The 17653-nt window shown below is 60.2% G+C and overlaps 1 protein-coding gene across 4 annotated transcripts in view; it reads right to left on the bottom strand.

Moving 5' to 3' along the window:
- Positions 1-734: 734 nt before the first annotated feature.
- The window catches only part of SETD1A (SET domain containing 1A, histone lysine methyltransferase), a 40336-nt gene continuing 23417 nt past the window's right edge, over positions 735-17653 (bottom strand). The window contains exons 7-22 of one of the 4 annotated variants that reach the window (XR_013346509.1): positions 16434-16657; positions 14775-15858; positions 13590-14456; positions 12779-12955; positions 12298-12388; positions 11689-11822; positions 11316-11421; positions 10155-10394; positions 8345-9658; positions 7649-7818; positions 7287-7397; positions 6866-6985; positions 6424-6561; positions 5361-5596; positions 4176-4243; positions 735-3502 (exon numbers count right to left, since the gene is read on the bottom strand). Coding sequence is in view for 1 of the 4 variants with exons in the window: in XM_077820505.1 (XP_077676631.1) it covers positions 5423-5596; positions 6424-6561; positions 6866-6985; positions 7287-7397; positions 7649-7818; positions 8345-9658; positions 10155-10394; positions 11316-11421; positions 11689-11822; positions 12298-12388; positions 12779-12955; positions 13590-14456; positions 14775-15858; positions 16434-16657 (4950 nt within the window). In the remaining 3 variants the exon portion in view is untranslated. Of the gene's footprint in view, positions 5597-6423; positions 6562-6865; positions 6986-7286; positions 7398-7648; positions 7819-8344; positions 9659-10154; positions 10395-11315; positions 11422-11688; positions 11823-12297; positions 12389-12778; positions 12956-13589; positions 14457-14774; positions 15859-16433; positions 16658-17653 lie in introns of all 4 variants that reach the window. The other 3 variants (XR_013346508.1, XR_013346507.1, XM_077820505.1) reach the window with 3 other exon arrangements.

Here is a 17653-nt window from a genome sequence, read left to right as displayed (position 1 = left end):
CCCGCCCCCCTGAGCAAGCTACTCTCCTGGCCAGGGGTTGGAGCAGGGCCGGGCCCCCCCAGAGCAGGAGTGGCCAACCTGTGGCTCCGGAGCCCCGTGCGGCTCTTCAGAAGTTAACATGCGGCTCCTTGTCTAGGCACCGACTCCCGGGCTGGAGCGACAGGCACCAGCTTTTCAGTGCGCCAGGGGGTGCTCACGGCTCAAGCCCTGGCTCTGCCACAGGCCCTGCCCCCACTCCACCCCTTCCCGCCCCCTCCCCTGAGCCTGCAGTGCCCTCGCTCCTCCCCCCAGCCGCCCAGAGCCTCCTGCACACCACAAAACAGCTAATCGGGGGGGGGGGCGGGGCGGGAGAGGAGACAGCGCTGATCAGCAGGGCAGCGGCGGGGGGGGCGGCAGGAGACGCGGGGGGCAGGAGCTGATGGGGGGGCTGCTGGCGTATTACTGGGGCTCTTTGGCACTGTACATGGGTAAATTCTGGCCCCAGCTCAGGCTGGCCACCTCTGCCCTAGAGGGTAAAGGCCCCATGTCCTATTCCCCACCCCTGGGCCAGCCAGTCCTGGGTCGAGATTGGAAAACCAGCCAATCACACACACACTCTCTCTCGCTCTCTCACAGATGAGCGGGGAGAAGGGGGAGAGAGAGAGAGAGAGAGAGAGAGAGAGACACACACGAAAACGTAAGACGCACAACCAGGATCAGAAAAAATATAAATAACCCCCGATTGGGTACCTGTATTTTTTTTTTTTTTAAACAATAAAAGTTTAATGACATTTATAAAAATGTGCTCTCGGGCACCAAGTATTGAATCCACAACTTATTAACATATGTACAGTAGGGAACCGAGGAGAGCAAATTAAAGAGAGAGCGCACGGAGTGAAATCGCTCACATTGTGGTGAAGAAGGGGCAGGGGAACGTGTCTGTGTTTTCTTCACTCTCTGAGCCGAACACGGTCGTTCAGCTCCCCCCGCTGGCGAGATCTTTGACAACACACACAGAGAAAGGGGGGGGGACTTTTGGGGGGGTGTTTTTTGACCTACCCTAGAGCTCTGGGAGTCGGTTCTGAGTGGGTTTTGTCTAATACAGATGTATGGGGTGATCTTTTCTCCCATCTGAGTTTCTGATCTCGGCTCAGAAGTTAATGCTGGACAGAGATCATTGGAAACTGCTTTGCATCCATGTCTAGTTCTGGATATTCTCTATGTCCCGACCTGGAGGAAGATTCCTTCTTTGGGGGTTATTTCCAAGAAAGCGACGACTCAGCTGGGACGGGAGAAGAGAGATCCCAAAGCACCCCATACCCAAAAGATCCAAACCCTCAAAGGCAGAAGGGAGGAAATCTCAAGACGACAGATGCCTGTTTCAGAGACCTACTTAATGTGATTGCTGAACGCAAGGTTGGCTGAGTTCCAGTAGAAACGGACGAGGACTTTGACAGGTTGGGATGCAGACAAGACACAGGTCTGGTTGACTCTTAAATCGAAGTCCGTCAGATGGTCTGGCATCGCTTTCCATTCATGGGGAATGTCTGGGGAGTTAAGAGGGGAAGAGTTCGTGGCTTTGGAGTTAAATCAAGAGGAGGTGTTGACAAAAAAAGAAAAAAGAAAAACGAAATACATCAGCTGCTGGGGTCAGATGGCAGGGCGATTCATGCCGGTTCGGGGCAGCTATCAGGACAGATATTCCCCACAGTAGATGGGGTTTGAAATTGATTTTCTCCCTCCAGGATGAGCAAAAGGTGAAGCTGTGATTTTTCAAAAGCCTATCCTCGTTGGCGGGTCTGCGCCTTTCCAACCAGGGCGATTTAGAAACCCGACTCCCATTTATCATTGAAGCTCAATCTCGTCTTTGGAAAGACGCAGGGCTCGCTGAGATCCAACGAGACACAGGAGCTGTGGCCCATATACACTGAAGGCAACAGAGTTAGACGTCTATATACAATCGAGAATCTGGACCTGTCTCTAAATCCTGTGGGTCTCTAAGTGACCAAGGTAGCTTTGAAAAGTTTCAGAGACTAGCCTAAAAGCCTTGACGAATATACATATTCCAGAGCAAGGGCCTGAAATCTTGCTTTCTGAGCTGACAGGAGGTCCCCATTTTCCCCACACACGTGTGGAGCCAGACTGGCAAAAACATTTACTCCGACACCAAAAGCTAGAAGTGAGCCCAGAGATTAAAATCAGTGTTGAGAAAATGAGGCAAGTTACAAACCATTGCAGACAGAAACGGTTAAAAAAAATCAAACAAGGAGCTGGTGGGTTTAAATATTGGTAAACCAGCTTCAAATTGGGGGAGTTCTGAGTTGTTAGGCACATGTTAAATGCCGCATATCACGGCCCTACAGAGATTGCTTTCTGGCTTAGAGCCCGCTCGGAAGAGGGGACACATGAGTGTAAGGTTTTAAAAACAGGCCTTTTCTTCTCTTCTCCTCCGCGCCCAAGAGGGAAAATTGATGTCCAAGATGATCTCATTGGGAGGAAAAGTTAGGCACTGTATTAAAGTTGAATTAAAAAATACACAGAGGAAACTGCCAGTTTCAGTGGGTTTAGAGGTTCGAGTCTATAGCCCATGGCTGATGTATTTCTACCTAGCGAGTTGCAGGGGGAACGGCAGGTTTCAACGTCTTCATTGTGCACAGGGTGGAGTTTGGACAAGACACATGCTCAGTTATGATTCAGCGAGAAATAAATTTGTCACAAATGTCACTCTACAGGAAGGGGCAGATTCTGCTCCAGGAGTAAATCCAGAGTGAATCTGCTGATGCCAAGTGTGAATCTGCAATCAATGCCACTGATTCCAACAAAAGTTTGTTACACCAGAGGAAATCTGGAGTAACTTTAATGGAGACTCTCCAGGTTCAGACTGGTGTGACTGGGATCAGAATTTGGCCATAGCCCTGCAGAACTCAGTGGAGTCACTCTGGATTTACCTCAAGATTCTCCCACTGCCCATCTCAGATGAACCGTTACCCAGTTCAATTTCATTTGCTAAAAACTCTCCAAGGGACAGGGACAGCAGCTGCCAGAAAGACCAGTGTGTTTTCCCAGCATGGCCATGTGATGGTAGAAACAAAGCAGTTTCCAATCAAAGCCAGGAAGGTTTCCAACAGCCAAGGTTCAGCGGTTCGATCTCATGAGATGTTGAGGCCTTCGGACTGCCACCAGGAGAAAGATTTGTGCTCAAGACAAAAAGCTTTCGAAGCAGACTTGAGGAAAGAACAGCCTTGATTCTTCAGACACTGCCATTTCAGGGGTGCCCACACTGACACCTGAAAGGGGCCTGACTTTCAGGAAATGCTGACTATCTTCCCCCTGGAAGCCAGATATTTGCGTGGGATCTCGAGCTAGCCACCCCAAAAATCACTAGCCAGTTTGGAAAAGTGGACACTTGGCTGGCAAAGGAGAACAGTGCTAAGGTTTACAATTTGGCTGTCGATCTCAGCTCTGGCTTTACACCTTGGAGTCCCGTATAGGAAGGGCAAATGTATTGGCGTCTAGATCGGCCCTGTGGATGAGAGAAGAGAATTTGCGGATGGATACATGGATAATCTGAACCTTGGAAAGGTGAATGCAAAACTTAACGAGAAGAGAATCTGGGGAAGGAACTGTAGGTATGGATAATCCAAACCTCGAAAAGGCAGATGCAACAACAAACAAGATTTGGTGATTTACGCTTTAGGACAGAACAGCCCAAAGCTCAGAAACAGGGACAGGAATTTAACTGCTTTCCCAAACCAAATCCCATCAAAACACAGAGTGGAAGGCAAATCAACATCTCATAGATTGGACCCTGGACAGTCCAGCCACCTTGACAAATCTACTGGGGGGAAGCATTCATCTTTTGAAAACAGAGCCATAATCCCAACCAGCGTCGGGTTGAGACGCGCGAACGACACCACAAAAGTTGGGGCAAGATTGGCTTGTGGATATGGAGCCAGATTTCCTGTTTTCCCGTCTTTCAGAACCGACTCCCATAAAAAAAGCAACTCAAACTATATTTTCTCCAGTGCCCATCCATAAAGGGCTTTCTGCTTTCACCCCAGGGATAATAAAGCAAACTTTCCCTCGAAGGAAATTAAATTGGGGCGAGGGGAAAAAGAGAGCTGTTATTTACAACCATTTTTTTTCTTTTTTAGTAGGAAGAGGGAAAAAAAATAATAAAAAGAATATTTACATACCAATAACTTTTGTGTGTTTCTACAAGAAACAGCCAGTCCATCTGGAATATATACACAACTTTCTTCTCCTAAAGAAAAATTAACAGGGGGTCTTGATTCTGGTCTCGGCTTACGCTGGAGATACGCTCTGCCCGAGCGACACTGGGGTGAGCGAGAGGAGAATCCAGCCCCTTTATTATTATCTATTTGTGTTTTTATTTTTTTTAATATGTCGGGGGGGAGGGGCACACACTGATTGGCAGCAGGATACGGAGATGAAGTGATTTGATTGGTTCTGTTATATTTGAGAGGGGACTGGGTATTGTTTTGTTTTGTCCAGAGGGAAAGATTTCTCCCCCTTTAGAGGGGAAAGAAATATCAGGACATTAATGCTAAAGGGGTGCGGGACTTTGCGAGGCACTGCAATCAAAGGGTGAAGGCTGTGATCATTGTGAAGTGAATCAGGAGTGGCACCTGTTATAAAATTGATGAGAGGGGGAACAGAACAGTAAAAACCCGACCATGCTAAACAGATCCTCCCCCTCTGTAGAGGGCGCTCGGGAGCTACCTGGTGCGGGTGGGGGACTGGGTGGGAAGAGCAGCAGGGACAAACAGATGGGGGGGACAGGAAGAGTCTGCTTCAGGCTCTAATGCTTTGGATTCCGACCCCTTGGATGATTAGATACACAGCTGGCGCTTTCAGCTGCTTGCGTACTGACCATGGCAAGACCACGGCATTTCCCACCATGCTCGGCTCCCTTCCCCTGACAACTGGGTGGCGACAGGTGTCCATCAAGCAGGAGGACAGGGGAGAAGGGAGGGGTCCTGCAGGTAAGGACCCGAATTCCTCTTCAGAGGCAGGGAATATAAATGCAACGCAAAACTCCCAACTGCGTTGGAAAGAGGGCAGCTCCGCTCCCAGCACACACTCTGCTCTGCTGCCCCCAAAGCATCCTGGGGATTTGGGTCAAGCGCCCCTGGTCCTAAGCAGATCTGCATGCTGGGAGTCGTGGGCGGGGAAGGAACGAGTCTTGCCTGGGAAAAGCTGCTTCCAACTCAGCTCCTGCCAAAATGCTGTCAACATTGGCTCTGGAGCCAATCTGCAGGGTGGTCGGGGATCACTAAAGGCAACCTGAATCCGGACCTGGCTTCCCCAGGGGGAGGGTGGATCCCGGCAGAGAACCGACTGGCCGCGGGCCCCATTACCAAGCCACGTGGAGCTCATAAGGCGCCGGAGGACGGGGCAGGGAACACAATAAATACGGCTCTCAGTTCAGGGTGCCGCGGCAGTTCTCGGTGCCGCACAGGCAGGGAATCTTGTTCTCCTCGATGGGGAACTTGTAGTCGTAGGTGATCTCCTCGTTGACGCTGATGGGCTGCTTGGAATAGATGACGATCTTCTTCTGAGCCTCTATGGTGATCACTTTGGCGTAGCAGTTGGGCTGAGGGATACAGGGAGTGGGGTGAGCTACAGCCATGTTATCCACACCCGCCCCAGCTGGGAGGGCCCTCCCGAGGGGATATGGAGAGTCCACCCCAGCGCCCTTGAGCCCTGCTCTCATCGGTACACAGGCTACGGAGGGCAGGGACCCAGGAGATTGGGGATCAATCCTGCTCTGCCACTGACTCCCTGTGTGAACGCAGAGTCGCTGCATCTCTCCGGGCCTTGGCTTCCCCAGCTGTAAAGCGGCACCATATAAGCAGGGTGGCCCAGACTGACAGACCAAGCTTGGAGACAAGCGAGGGGACGGAGGGGCGGACAGAGAACTGGGAGGGAGGGACGGGTGGAAGCAGACAGAGTCTGGATGGGTGGATGATCAAATCCAGGAACAGAGGGAGCCCGGCCCAGCGGCTCCGACCCCTACCCAGGGCTCTGTGTACAGACTCTCATGAAGCCACCAGATCCCGGCCTGGGTGGAGAGGGAGGGGATGAGGAACAACCTGGAGCACAGATGCCCTCACACCGACTCGACAGGCACTGAGGCCCCTCCCTGAGCCCACAGGCACCCGCAGGGTGAGAAGCCAGCAGCCTGGTCCCCCCTCCCTGAGTCCACGTGTGCCCCCACTCAGGGCAAGAAGCCCAGCAGCTCGGCCCCACTCTTGAACCCACAGGCGCCCGCCTCAGGGAATGAAGCCTGCAGCTCTGTCCCCTTTCCTTGAGCCCACAGATGCTCCCCCAGCATGAGAAGCCAGCAGCCCTGTCCCCACTCCCTGAGCCCACGGGTGCCCCCCCAGCCCGGGTGAGAAGCCAGCAGCCCCGTCCCCTCACCGTGCAGCAGTGGTTGATGAAGCGGGCCAGGTTGCCGCACTTGGTGGCATCGATGATGGTGTCGTGGTCGACGCGGAACAGGTAGCTGCTGCCGATGCCCTCCTGCACGTAGCGCTTCTCCCGCATGTCGGCCACCACCTGCAGCCAGGGGGATAGCGGTGAAGACACCGAGAGCCTGGGCCATGCACTGCCCACAGCCTGCCACTGAGCCCTGCGGGAACAGCTGCACACCGACGGCTCGCCTGGCGCCGCACTGCAGCCAGCTCTGGGGAGGGGCAGCTGGAGAAGAGCCTCACTGCACACGGATGGCTCACCCGGTGCCGAGATGCAGCCACCTGTGGGTAGGGCAACTGGGGGACAGACCCTTGTCAATTTCACACCCCCCCCCCACACATACACACACAGAGCCTGGCACCGATAGGACTCCCACCCCCGGACTCACCTGCCGGATGTTCTGTCCCACATACTCAATCACCATCTCATCGGCAGCGATCGGCTCCATGGCGAACAGGCCCCACTCGTGGATACGGCTCCGGCCAAACCGCAGCTTCTTCTTACGGAACTGGAGTGAGGGTTACGGTACTGGTGTGACTGGGACACACTGGTCTTAGGGGCAGTCATGTCCCTGCACCGAACTGCTGCCCCACACCCTGCTGCACAGCACCCCTAGAGCCGCAGTGGGCAAGGGGGCCAGGACTGACCGCCAGGGGAGAGCGCCCCCTGCTGAGCCCTCCACCCCCCTCCCTGCAGCACAGGGCCCCCTAGTGCATTGGGGTCAGTGCCTCCCAAGACATCTTCTGCAGCCAGGGAAGCCGGTCCTGCCCCACATGCCCCACCGAGGATCCGCAGCGCTGAGCACGTACCTTGAGCTGATTGAGCTTCAGCAAGTCGCTGTCCAGGATGGCGGAGGAGCCGATGGCGCTGAGCAGGCGCCGCTGCTCCGACCTCCGCTCCGACAGGATGCGGTTGGTGCCCTGGGAGACGGCGGGAGAGGGGGTTAGAGCATCTGTCCCCGCAAAAGGGATCACACCACCGACGCCCCCACCAGGCGATCGGGGATGATTCAGCCCTGGGTGGGGACAAGCGAGATGGGCCCGACTGGGGCGTCTCCATTTCTGCCAGGGGAACAGGCAGTCAGGGACAATCCTGCCCCAAATGGAGATGGGCCCCCCAGGGCGTCTCCATCTCTGCCAGGGGCTCAGGCTGCCGGGCACGCTCCTGATACCTGGGTGTCCATCACCTCCAGCTCCTGTGCCGTCACAGGACACACGTCGAGATATTTGTCCTTCTCCTTTTTGCTGATGGGGTAGTAGCCTTCGCTGCGGGCACAGCCAGTCTGGTGCTCCCGCAGGTCCGACGACTTCCGCTTCCGCTTGGGGTTGGCAATGTTGGTGAGTGGGGGCAGAGGTTAAGGAAAAGGCCGGCTGGGAGAGACCAACATGCCCAGACTCCTCATCCCCTCCACGGGACAGGATCCATGGGCTGTTCAGCCTCTCTCGGGCTGGCAGCATCAGGCTGTGCCAACAGGGGCAGACAGGGATGCCAACCGCTCAGGCCACAGGGTACAGATCCCACAATCTCATGTTCTCTAGGACACCAGGCATTCAGCTGACTGCTAAACCTCTGGGGCCTTATGGGAGCCAGCGCCCCCAGAGGGGAAAGGTCCCGTGTCCCATTTCTCACTCCCTGAGCCAGCAGGTCCCTCACCCTGGGGCCAGATTGGAGCCAGCTCCCCCTAGAGGGGAACCCCCCCCCCCCCCCGCTCCCCGTCACCTTCCCCACCTCCAGCCCCGTGCTGAACGGGATGGGAGCCAGCACCCCCTAGAGGGGAAAGGTCCCGTGTCCCATTGCCAGCCCCCCTCCACCCCACCTGGGATGGGATGGGAGCCAGCGCCCCCCAGAGGCTCCACAGTAAGGATATTGGTGTGGTGCACCCAGTGGGTGTCGTTGAGCCAGTCGGTGCTGTTGTCCTCCTGCAGCAGGTGCTCGTAGGTGAGTTTCAGGTAGTGCATGTCCTCCACGTCCAGTCCCGAGTTCCAGATGTCGTAGAGGATGGTCATCTGCTCGAACTCGCTGCGGGTCTCGAAGGAGGGAAGGGGCTGAGGCCAGGGCTTGTGCGAGTGGGAGCGCAGCGTCCGCCGGCGCGTCTCGCCAGCGTCAGCGTCCTCGCTCTCCTCCTCCTCCTCTTCGCTCTCCGAGGGGCAGGGCTCCGAGGCCGGGGAGTCCGGTGCCGCCTCTTTGTCTCGGTGTCGCTTCCTCCTGGCCCGCTCCTCCCCAGCCAGTGCCAGGAGGGCGCCCACCTCGGGCTCAGCCTTGGCCTCGCCGGCCTCCGCCACCACCTCCTCCGGCGCCTCCAGCACCTCCCCGCCGTGCCCTCCGAAGAGATCCACCCGCAGCAGCTCAGCTGGGCCCGGGGCCTCCTCCTCGGCCTTGGCTGCTCTCCGGGGAGCTGGCGGCGCCGCTCTCACAGCCATGGCGTAGTTGTGCTCCAGGAGGATGCTGCTGTCTCGGGGTGCAGGCAGGGCGCGGGGGGGCGACTGCTCCTCCGCCTCATCGGACGTCTCCGTGCCCTCTGAATCCTCAGCCTCCTCTTTGGCGCAGCCAATGGGCATCTTCAGGGCGATGTCTGCCAGCACGGCCAGGTCCACGCCGCCCGCCTCGGGCTGGTTGGCCAGCTCCAGGAGGGACGAGGCGCCCAGCTGCTCCCGAAGCCGCAGCCGCTCGGCCTCCCCGCTGGCCAGGGGCCGGGGGGGCTCTGAGGAGCGGGAACGGGAGCGACGGCGGCTGCCGGCAGGTGGCTCCTCGGCCCAGCACTTCACCAGCGAGGCGTGGTCGGCCGGCAGGTTGCTGATGGTTCTTTGGCTGGCTTTGGGGGGCTCCCGCTTACGCCCCCCACTGAAGGGAGGCTTGGGGGCAGGGGGCGGCGTGGCAGGGCGGGGGGTGTCCTGCGCTAAGGGCACTTGGGGCATTGGCGAGGCGGGTTCCACAGGCACTACTGGGGGAGACGCTAGCTCCTCGGCAGGGGGCGGGGGAGGAAGGGGAAGCGGGGGCGGGGCTGCTTCGGCCACCTTCTCTGCCCCCGCCTTGGCCACCTCCTCCTCGCCAGGGGCTGAGAAGGAGACTGTTTTCCGGCGCTTCTTGGGGGGTGGCAGGAGGGGGATGGGTGAGGAGGGGCGGGGAGTCAGCTCAGCCTCACGCTCCTCCGGGGGGGCGGCTTTCTGCTCCGCTGCGGGCTCTGTGAGGAGGGAGATCACGGGGGTTAGAGACCCCCCCACCACACACCGAGATGGAACCCAGGGCCCCTCACTGCCTCCTGGCCTGGCCCGTCCTGCAGCCCACTTCAGTGCCTCCCACCACAGGCCTCAGCCGGAAGAGCCTTTGTCAGCTCAACCCTTTCCCGACATGGCCCCCATCCTGCCGTCCGTGGGCCCCGACACATGGCATGATATCCCTGATCTCCAACAACGTACTCTCACCCTCCGCTCCTGCCAGACGGGGCATCTCCATCTCTGCCAGGGAGCAGATGGCTGGGGACGACCCTGCCCCGGGTGGGCATGGGCGAGATGGGCCCAAATGGGGCATCTCCATCTCTACCAAGGTCGGGGAAAACCCTGCCCTGGGTGGAGGCAGGTGAGATGGGCCCGGATGGGGTCTCTCCATCTCTGCCGGGAAGCAGACGGTTGGGAACGATCCTGTCCTTCCTGAGGGGATGGATGTAATTGGTTATGTACCTAGCATGGCCTCTTTGACCTTCTCCAGTTCCGTGCCCGCCAAGGACGCAGCTTTGCTCTCCTTCCCTGCTGGCTCCACGGGGCAGCTGTCCATGGTGGACTCGTCCATGGTGTTCTCCGCTTCGTCCGAGGAGGAGGAGGAGGAGGACGAGCTACTCTCAGAGTCCGAAGCGCTGTCGCTGTCTTCGTCTGATTCCTCGTAGAGGGAGTATATAGAGGAGTCCTCGCTCTCTGCTGCTTCTAGGCAAAGCAAAGGGCAGCTCAGTCTCCACTGTATAGCGATCTATTGCCGCGATGCAGCCACCTCTGGGGAGGAGCAGCTGGGAACAGCCGCACAGTGACTGCACAGGGATGGCTCTCCCCGTGCTGAGATGCAGCCACCTCTGGGGCAGAACAGCTGGGAACAGCTGCACAGTGACTGCACAGGGATGGCTTTCCCCGTGCTGAGATGCAGCCACCTCTGGGGCGGGGCAGCTGGGAACAGCCGCACAGTGACTGCACAGGGATGGCTCTCCCCGTGCTGAGATGCAGCCACCTCTGGGGCGGGGCAGCTGGGAACAGCCGCACAGTGACTGCACAGGGATGGCTCTCCCCGTGCCACGATGCAGCCACCTCTGGGGCGGGGCAGCTGGGAACAGCCGCACAGTGACTGCACAGGGATGGCTCTCCCCGTGCTGAGATGCAGCCACCTCTGGGGCGGGGCAGCTGGGAACAGCCGCACAGTAACTCTGCACAGGGATGCGCGGCAGCTGAGGAACAGTGCTACCACATGGGGGCGGCTCGCCCAGTGCTGGGGGGCAGCTGGGTAACAGCCCCACACAAACATTCAATCTTTCGGGGGGAAGCGATGGAGAGTTCTGCGTTGGGCTGGATGCACAGGGGGGATGGAGGGAGCCAGAGCGCAGCAAGCGGATCTGGCCAGCACACCGGGGTTCGTGCTCCGACCCTTGCTGAAGAGGATCCAGAACTTTTGATCACCATCAAACGTCAGAGGCCTGGTCTCTGCCTCACCTGAAAGACGGATCTTTATGTGCTGTTAACAGTGGGCACTGGGGCCAGCACTGACTGCCAGGGCTGAGCGCCCCCTGCTGAGCCCTGCCTCGCCCCCTGCAGCGCAGCGCCCCCTAGTGCCAACAATGGGAAACATCCCAGTTCTTTTACCTTCTGAGTCCTCTTCCTTGTCGCTGTGTGCTGCATCCTCCTCTTCCTCCTCCTGCCGCTGCTCTTCCTCCTCCTCCTCTTCATCCGGCTCGTCGTCTTCCTCCTCCTTGAAAGGATAAAATAGTGCACATGGAGAGAGCTCTTGGGGTTCTGGAAAGGCTGGGAGAATCTTTTACCTTTGGGGGCTCCCTGACCCCCAGGCAAACCACCCTCAACTTACCTGGGAGATGGAGTCTTCAAATGGGGAGGGGAAACTGAGGCAGACAGACGGGGAAGGGATTACATGCAGAGAAGATGGGCCCGGACAGGGGGTCTCCACCTGTGTCGGGGAACAGACTGCTGGAGATGGGCTAGAAGTGGTGGCTACTCTCACCTTCTCCGAGGATGACTCTTCAGAGGTCTCTTCCCCTTCGCTGTCCAGGCAGAAGAGCTTCCGGCGCTTGCCCGGCACCTTGATCCACTCTTCATCCCGCTTGGATCCCTTTGGTACTTGAGCAGCCTCCTTGTCTGTGAGGGGCAAGGGCAGGGAACATTTACAGGGAGAAGGACTCAGGAGTTCTGCTGGCTGCCAGCCCGCCAGACAGCCCGCCCCCCCCCCGCCCGGCCCCCTTCTCCAATCCACTAGAGCCCACTGCCCTCCCAGAGCTGGGGAAAGTTCCCAGGAGTCCTGGCTCCAAGCCAACTACTCTAACCCACCAGACCCACTCTCCTCCCAGGGCCAGGGACAGAATCCAGGAGTCCTGGCTCCCAGCCCCCACTATTTTAACCCACTAGAACCAGCTCCCCTCCCAGTGCTGGGGATAGAACCCAGCTGTCCTGGCTCAAAGCCCCCCCCACTCTAACCCACAAGACCCCACTGCCGTCCCAAAGGTAGGGGGAGAATCGAGGCTCCCCGCTCTCACCCACTAAACTGCCACCCCCCTCCCAGGGCCGGGGATAGAACTCCCAGTCCCACTGACACCGCTCATAAGAGACTGCTCACCATCCTCCTCCTCCTCCTCTGCGGGAGTGGAAGGCCGGGGTCGCGTCTCTTCACTGCTCTCCGAGATCTCAGAAGGCTCTTTCCTTTTCACCTGCAAAGAGCACAGTGGCTGCCAGGGACAGGAGCAGCTTGCGGAGTTGACAGGCTAAGAGCAGGCGCCCCCTTGAGGGGAAAGGCCCCATGCCCATCCCACCCCCGTCACCCCATCAGCCAGCCAGTCCCACGCCCTGGGACCAGATGAGAGCCAGCATCCCCCAAAGGGGAAAGGCCCCATGTCCATTCCCTGCCCCCCCATCAGCCAGCCAGTTCCACGCCCTGGGACCAGATGAGAGCCAGCATCCCCCAAAGGGGAAAGGCCCCATGTCCATTCCCTGCCCCCCCATCAGCCAGCCAGTCCCACGCCCTGGGACCAGATGAGAGCCAGCGTCCCCCAAAGGGGAAAGGCCCCATGTCCATTCCCAGGCAGCTGAGGTACATTTACCTTGAAGGACGGGAGCCTGAGTGCCCCACGGAGGCCGGTTCCGAAGCTGAAGCCCTCGAGGCTGACGGTGCCGCCGCTCTTGGCCCAGTCGACCAAGGACAGCAGGGCCGGATCTTTGAGTTTGGTTTTCTCCTTCTCCTCCTCCTTGGCCTGTTGCTTGGCTGCGTTTTGGAAGGGCTGAAGCCAGGACACCCTATTATAACTCTGCCAAGAGCCACGTGACAAGGCCCCATGCCGGGGGGGCTGAGTTCTGCCTTGGGAACGGCACGGGGTGCAGAAGTGCACATTGAACCCAGCCCCCCTGCTCTAACCCACTAGACCCCACTCCCCTCCCAGAGCTGGGAATTGAACCCAGGAGTCCTCACTCCCAGGCCCAGCCCCCATTCAAACCCACCAGACCCTCTGCCCTCCCAAGGGTGGAACAGAATCCAGGCACATCCTGACTTCCAGCCCCCACTCTGAAAATGGAACCCACCCCCCTTTTCGACAAGGCCTGAGTCAGGAACAGTGCCAACCAGTGGCTTGACACAGTGAGGGGTGGGGGCACGCCCTCAGCGTCTGGAAATGGGGAAGCGGGAGGGAGATAAAAGGGCTGGAGGGGCTCATGGCTGTGGGGTTGGAGAGGCACACTCCTGCACCACCCAGTAGGCTGGTGGTAGGGTGCGGGGGAGCGGTCAGTGCTCTGATTTCCAGGGGGTTGGTGGAGAGATACCAGGGCTGGAGGTTGGGGGTGCCCACTGCTCCAACTCACAACGGGCTGGAGGCTGGGGAGGCCCCACAGCTCCAATAGTGGGGGGCTCCTGGCTCTCACCTTGGCTTTCTGCTCCTTGCGCTCCCACCACTTGTCGAAGGTGCTGAAGGCCACATTCTCCACCATCTTGCGGTTGAGGTCACGCTGCATGATGCTCTTCATCTCCTGCGTTAGGGTGGCCAGGACGCTGTCCACAGTGGAGGCATGTGGGTCGCAGGGCGCCTCCTCCTGGTAGCCCCACGTCGCTGCCCGGTAGTCCAGCAGTCGCTGCGGTTGTGACGGGGGTGGCGGAGGCGGGGGCTGCTCCGAGCCGGGCGGTGGCTCCTCGGTGCTGGCCGGCTGCTGCAGGAAAAGCTGGTCTCTCGCGAAGTGGCGGCTGTCCTGGTCCAGCAGGTAGTGCCCATAGAGTGGGTGGCTGGCAAACGCTGCCTCCTGATGGTAGGGGAAGGGCTCTTCGAACTGCCCCTTGCCCTGTCGCAGCTGGTGCAGCCGGCTCAGCATCTGGGTCTGCATCTGGAAGGACATGGGCATCCCGCCCCACTGGTTGCCCAGCCGGTTCATCAGCTCCAGGGAGTTAACGAAGTCATAGATGTGGGGGGGAGCAGCCGCCCCGGGTCCTGTGCCCGCTGTGCCTGCCTGCGCCCCGTAGTCCGGGAGGCCCGGCGCCTGCAGGTGGTGGGGTGGTGGGGCCTGGGGGTAGTCGGCCTCGCCCGTCAGGTGGGGCAGGGAGACTGACATGAGGGGCTGCAGTGGGTAGGTAGGGGGCGGCTCCGGCGGGTGGGCGAAGGCCGAGACACCCAGCGGGAGGTGGCCGAGGCCCGCAGGCAGCACCGGGAAGTGTGGATCGGCCGGCGCCGACCCCGTGGGCTCCTCCTCTGCCTCCTCCTCCGAGATCTCCATGTCCTCGCCCGATGACTGCTGGGAGGCCTGGGGAAGGAGGCGGGGTTATGACACGCCCCCCCTGTTCCAGCAACAGGCCCTGTCCTACCCAGACACCCGCTGCCCCCTCCCGCAGCACTCCCACCCCCACCCCACGCTCCAATCCCACCCCTCTCCTCCCTCTGCAAACCCACATCATCCCCAAAAGTCCTGGCTCCCAGCCCCCCTGCTCTAACCCACTAGATCCCACTCCCCTCCCACAATTGCTGATAGAACCCAGGAGTCCTGACTCCCAGCGCCCCCCTTCCCCCGCCCTCTAATGCACTAGACCCCAACCCCTCCCAGACCCCAGAAGCAGCATCTCACCCTGTCCTGCCCGTTGGCCTTAGGCGACTCTACCCCGGCGTCCGGAGCTGGTACCACATCCTCAAAGCTGACAGGCAGAGGTGGGGGCGGGGTGCAGGGCCCATGCGGTTCTGCCCCCTTTGCCCCCGCCTTGCCCCCTTCCTCCTCGTCTTCCTCAGTGTCTGAATTAAGGAAGGAGAACTTGGACCTCTGCTCCTTCAGCAGCATCTCAATGCGCGAATCCAGGCTGCTGTGGTGGGCAAATGGGACGCTCTCATTGGTGGTCTCTGGTGCCGGGGAGCCCAAACGGGCCGGCGAGGCCTGGGGGGCCGGCGACTGGGCCTGATCTTCAGCGCTGGCAGCCGCAGGGCTGGGCTCTTCCTTGCTTTCCTGAGCCAGAAATTCCGTGGGGGGCAGGGAGTTGGCAGCAAAGGTCTCAGCCGTGGGCAGCAGCCGGTAATCCTGATCACAGGGGTGTGGCTCCGGGGGTAGCGGGAAGGGCTCCAGGGGGGCCGGGTAGGGAGGGTAGATGGCACTAGGGGCTGCGAAGGACTCCCCTTGCTGGCCAAAACTGTGGCTGTTCTGGAAGAGGGTCCCATCCGGCGTGGCTGGAGCCACGGGGTAAGAAGCTGCCGTGGTGGAAGCGGAGGAGGAAGAGGAAGAAGAAGAGGAGGAGGAGGAGGAGGAGGAAGAGGAAGAAGAAGAGGAGGAGGAGGAAGAGGAAGAAGAAGCAGGGGTGGGATCGTCTCGCTGGGGGCGCTCCCGGTGCCGGGACTGATAAGTGGAGTCCTCTCTTTGGTGGGAGCGGTGGGCGGAGGAAGAGGAGGAGTGGTGGGAGGAGGAGCGTCCCTCGGAGGAGTGACGGCGCTGGTAGCGACCGCCTGCCCCCTCGTACTGCTGGTTGTAGGGCGAGTAGTGGGGGTCATTGGGGCGGTAGTGCGAGGAGGAGGCGGTGGCGGCAGCTGTGGAGGAGGAGGAGGAGGAGGCGGCGGCGGCGGCAGAGTAGTGTCGGCGGGAATACGACTCCGGGTAGCTGTTCTCATGCCTGCGGGACTTGTAGGAGGTCGGCTCCGGGTGATAGCTGGAGTAGCTGGGCGTGCCTTGCCTAGGAGATGGGGGAGGAAAGACACAGGCAGTGAAATCCGGGCACTGCAGGAACAGCTGTTAGACCCACCGCTGCTCACACCGAGCTGCAGCCACTGCTGGGTAGGGGCAGCTGGACCACAGCCACACACAACGCCGGCTCATCCAGCACTGAGATACCGAGGCCAGCCCTGAGTGCCAAAGGAGAGCGGCCCCTACTGAGGCCCTGCCCCCTAGCACAGCGCCCCCTAGCACCGCACTGACTGCCAGGGGAGAGCGCACCCTGCTGACTCCCTTCCCTGCAACACAGCGCCCCCTAGTGCCACGCAGGGGCCAGCACTGACTGCCGGGGGGAGCGGCCCCTATTGAGCCCCTGCCCTGCTCCCTGCAGCACAGTGCCCCCTAGTGCCACACTGGGGCATTGGGGCCTGGAACTGACTGCCGGGGAAAGCACCCACCACTGAGCCCCTGCCCCACTCCCAGCAGCACCCTCTCAGTCTCCCATCCAGGCTCAGCTCCAGCCCAGCTGCTTGGAGTGAGCGTCAATGGAGCAGGGAAGCTGAGCATTAGGTCCAGCAGAGAGTGCAGAGCAGGTACCTGCTGGAGTAGGCCGAGTCTTGGGAATACGGCGTTCCTCCTCGGGGGGTGTGCGGGGTCCCCTGGGACGACTGGGGGGTAAACTGACCATAGAACGAGGGGGTGTCCTGGCGAGCACTGGAGTATGGGGTGTCCTGAGAGCAAGGGGTCCCATTGCCGGGCGTCGAACCCACAGTGCTGGCTGAGTAGGAGGAGTCGGTGGACTGGCGCCGTCGGGACTCTGACTACAGGAGGAAGGAAAAGAAGTTTAAAGACATCTGGGGCTGGGCAGCTGGGAACCGCCACACAGCGACACCGCATGGGGATGGCTCCCCGGCTCTGAGATGCAGCCACCTCTGGGGCGGGGCAGCTGGGGACTGCCACACAGCGACACCGCATGGGATGGCTCCCCGACTCTGAGATGCAGCCACCTCTGGGGCAGGGCAGCTGGGGACCGCCACACAGCGACACCGCATGGGGATGGCTCGCCCGGCTCTGAGATGCAGCCACCTCTGGGGCGGGGCAGGTGGAGAACAGCCACACACAGCACTGCACAGGGGTGGCTCGCCAGGCTCTGAGATGCAGCCACCTCTGTGGCGGGGCAGCTGGGAACCGCCACACAGCGACACCGCATGGGGATGGCTCGCCCGGCTCTGAGATGCAGCCACCTCTGGGGCGGGGCAGCTGGGGACCGCCACACAGCGACACCGCATGGGGATGGCTCGCCCGGCTCTGAGATGCAGCCACCTCTGGGGCGGGGCAGCTGGGGACCGCCACACAGCGACACCGCATGGGGATGACTCGCCCGGCTCTGAGATGCAGCCACCTCTGGGGCGGGGCAGCTGGAGAACAGCCACACACAGCACTGCACAGGGGTGGCTCGCCAGGCTCTGAGATGCAGCCACCTCTGGGGCGGGGCAGCTGGGAACCGCCACACAGCGACACCGCATGGGGATGGCTCGCCCGGCTCTGAGATGCAACCACCTCTGGGGCGGGGCAGCTGGGAACCGCCACACAGCGACACCGCATGGGGATGGCTCGCCCGGCTCTGAGATGCAGCCACCTCTGGGGCGGGGCAGCTGGGAACCGCCACACAGCGACACCGCATGGGGATGGCTTGCCCGGCTCTGAGATGCAGCCACCTCTGGGGCGGGGCAGCTGGAGAACAGCCACACACAGCACTGCACAGGGGTGGCTCGCCAGGCTCTGAGATGCAGCCACCTCTGGGGCGGGGCAGCTGG

The sequence above is a fragment of the Eretmochelys imbricata genome, chromosome 6, assembly GCF_965152235.1.
Source record: "Eretmochelys imbricata isolate rEreImb1 chromosome 6, rEreImb1.hap1, whole genome shotgun sequence".
Lineage (NCBI taxonomy): Eukaryota > Metazoa > Chordata > Testudines > Cheloniidae > Eretmochelys > Eretmochelys imbricata.
This window is presented reverse-complemented; position numbering and strand designations above follow the sequence as displayed.